The 3,054-nt window shown below is 49.5% G+C and overlaps 2 protein-coding genes across 2 annotated transcripts; both read left to right on the top strand.

Annotated features, from left to right (window-relative positions):
* The first annotated feature begins 663 nt into the window (after positions 1–663).
* On the top strand, positions 664–2,760 carry LOC105570922. The gene has a single exon (XM_012028375.1). It carries the CDS (start codon positions 1,453–1,455, stop codon positions 2,014–2,016), a length of 564 nt encoding a protein of 187 aa, XP_011883765.1. The 5' UTR covers positions 664–1,452; the 3' UTR covers positions 2,017–2,760.
* Positions 2,029–2,977, top strand: LOC105570924. The gene has a single exon (XM_012028376.1). It carries the CDS (start codon positions 2,072–2,074, stop codon positions 2,849–2,851), a length of 780 nt encoding a protein of 259 aa, XP_011883766.1. The 5' UTR covers positions 2,029–2,071; the 3' UTR covers positions 2,852–2,977.
* Positions 2,978–3,054: the final 77 nt, after the last annotated feature.

Raw genomic sequence — 3,054 nt, 5'->3', positions numbered from 1 at the left:
GCGGTCAGGAGAGGCACTCGGCGGGGGAGTGCCGGGGGAGGGTCCCTAATTGTCCGCTTTGTTCGGACCTGGGGGCCCCCTCCCGGCACACCCTGGGGGAGAGAGGGTGCAGAGGGGCACCCGGCGGAAGCAACGGGGGGTGAGGGGCGACCCAACACTCCCCCCCGGCAGACCCCCTTGGAGAAGGTCGGTATCTGGGGGTGAGGAGACGGACACGTCGTCCTCTCCTCCCCCCAACTGCGGGCGTGATCTGCCCGCTGGGGGGGAGGGAGGGTATGGGGGAGTTGGTCGAGTGCGCGCTTTGCACTCCCGCCCCTTCCGTCCCTCCCACTCCCCCACACCTGCCACCGGGGTGTAATCCGGTGGCGAGGTGGCGGACCCCCCTGGATGGCGGCGGAGGAATGCATGGTGGCATCCTCCGCGTCTGCCGTCCGGGGGGGACCTCTGTGGGTTGGAGGGTGGAGCGTTGGGGACGCTCCCCCCTCGTATCACAACCCACGGGGAAGGTTGGGATGCAGGTGCGGTCCCTGCATCCCATCAGAGAAGGGGGCCCCCCGTCGCTCATCTCTTGCGAGATGAGGGACGGGGCCCCCCCCCCTCCTAGGAGGGGGGGGAAGCGCTGAGGCCCGCCAACGACAACGGCGGGCCGCGTGCGGGGGGCGGTATACAGATGATATGACTATGTCCAACCCTGGCCGCCCCCCAATTTAAAGCACAGCGCAGACCGCCGCAGGGGTTTAGTGGGTACGCCACGCACCCGGCATGCCTGCCGGGTGCACTCCGATCGACATTAGGAGGGCAGTCCCACATAACCTGGGTCCCACCCCCGGGGGAGGCGTACCTTACGAGGACCTCCCCGGGACCCGGGTATCCATAAAGGATTCCCCTGCGTAAACAAAAAAAAAGGGCACGGTTAATGTATTGCCGATAACGAAGGAAACGTACATTTCCTTTACAAAAGATGTTAAAAATGCTGCGATAAACTCCAAGCGGCAAAATTGTATAAAGCTGCGATTCATTGACTCGTATAAATTTCTGAGTACCAGTTTCAATAGATTGGCATCGTTTCTCAATACAGATAAATTAAAAATTACACGATCCGAATTTTCGACATTATCCAGCGACGATTTCAATTTATTGACGCGCAAAGGTGTATTTCCATATGAGTATATAGATTGTGCAGACAAGCTGCAGGACCTATGCATACCACCGCGCGATTCATTTTTTAGTTCTTTGACCGGTGACACCGTATCCGAGAGCGATTACGCACATGCTTTGAATGTATGGCAACGATTCTCCATCGAAACTCTGGGAGATTACAGTGATTTATATTTGAAAACCGATGTCTTGTTATTGGCTGACATTTTTGAAAATTTCCGCAATAGTAGCATTAAAAGTTATGGGTTAGATCATGCGCATTATTATACTTTACCAGGTTTCACGTGGGATGCCATGATGAAACATACGCGTATAAATTTCGAACTGCTCACTGACATTGACATGGTTATGTTTGTGGAATGCGGCATACGCGGTGGTCTCACAATCAGTCAATGTTCCGGTAGATATGCTCGAGCCAATAACAAGTACATGCAGTCTTACGATCCCGCGAAACCTTCCTCGTACCTGATGTACTTTGACGTAAATAATCTGTACGGGTGGGCAATGTGTCAGCTGCTGCCTTACGCGAATTTTCAATGGGTCACTAACGTTGCTGATTTTAATGCAAACGCGATCGCTCCGGATGCACTCACGGGGTACATTCTCGAAGTCGATCTCGAGTATCCACAGCATCTTCACGACGCGCACGCCGATCTACCGTTTTGTCCAACGCGTGATAAGCCACCCGGCAAGCGGCAGAACAAACTTCTCGCGACAGTGTATGATAAGAAGCGTTACATCATACACTACCGTAACCTGCAGCAGTGCACGCGTCACGGCCTGCGCGTCATAAAGATACATCGTATATTGGAGTTTTCACAATCTCCATGGCTTCGCAAATACATATATCGAGCTTAATACTCAGTTTAGAACATGCGCGACAAACGATTTCGAAAAAAATTTGTACAAATTAATGAACAACGCGGTATTCGGTAAAACAATGGAAAACGTGCGGAATCACGTCGACGTTAAACTTATAACTAAATGGGACGGTCGCTACGGTGCCGAGGCGATGATCTCCAAACCGAATTTTCATAGTCGCAGCATTTTTTCCGAAAACTTAATTGTCGTAGAGTTGCGAAAACTCGAGGTAAAATTCAACAAGCCGATCTACGTGGGTATGTGCATCCTCGACATATCCAAGATCTGCTTGTATGAATTTCACCATGAATATATGCTACCCCTGTACAGAGACAAGTGTAAAATTATGTACACCGATACGGACAGTCTCATATACCACGTCGAGTGCGAGGATGTATACGAGACTGTGAAACGCGATATACGCAGATTCGACACGAGCGATTATCCAGATGACAACGCGTATGGTATACCGCATGCAAATAAGAAAGTCCCCGGTCTCATGAAAGATGAGAATAATGGGGCAATTATGACCGAATTCGTCGGACTCAGGGCGAAAATGTATGCTTTGAGAGTAGACGGTAAAAACGACGCGAAAAGGGCGAAGGGGGTTAAAAGCAACGTGGTAGCGCGAACAATAACTTTTGACGATTACACGCGATGCTTGAGAGACGAGATCGAGATGACTCGTCGCCAGTCGTGCATACGATCGAAGCTACATCAAGTCTACACCGTATCCGAGACAAAAATCGCCCTGAGTCCGCACGATGATAAACGATACATCGTGCCTGATTCAACCGACACTTTGCCATGGGGACATTACTGGGTACTGTAACGTATAAGCGTAATGTATAATATGTAACATGTAATCTAGTATAATGTACTGTATAATATGTAACGTAGTGTAATATAGCGTACTATACCATTGGATGTAATATTAATTTTAAAAAATATCTTGTAAATGTAGGTGTATTATTTATTCATACATGTATTTTATACAGCTGTTTGTTACACACATTTATATATTTTGAATTAAAA

The sequence above is a fragment of the Vollenhovia emeryi genome, unplaced genomic scaffold (assembly GCF_000949405.1).
Source record: "Vollenhovia emeryi isolate VEMERY1.0 unplaced genomic scaffold, V.emery_V1.0 DF941555.1, whole genome shotgun sequence".
NCBI classification, from domain to species: domain Eukaryota; kingdom Metazoa; phylum Arthropoda; class Insecta; order Hymenoptera; family Formicidae; genus Vollenhovia; species Vollenhovia emeryi.
Note: the sequence above shows the minus strand (reverse complement) of the source record. Positions and strands in the feature narration are given on the sequence as shown.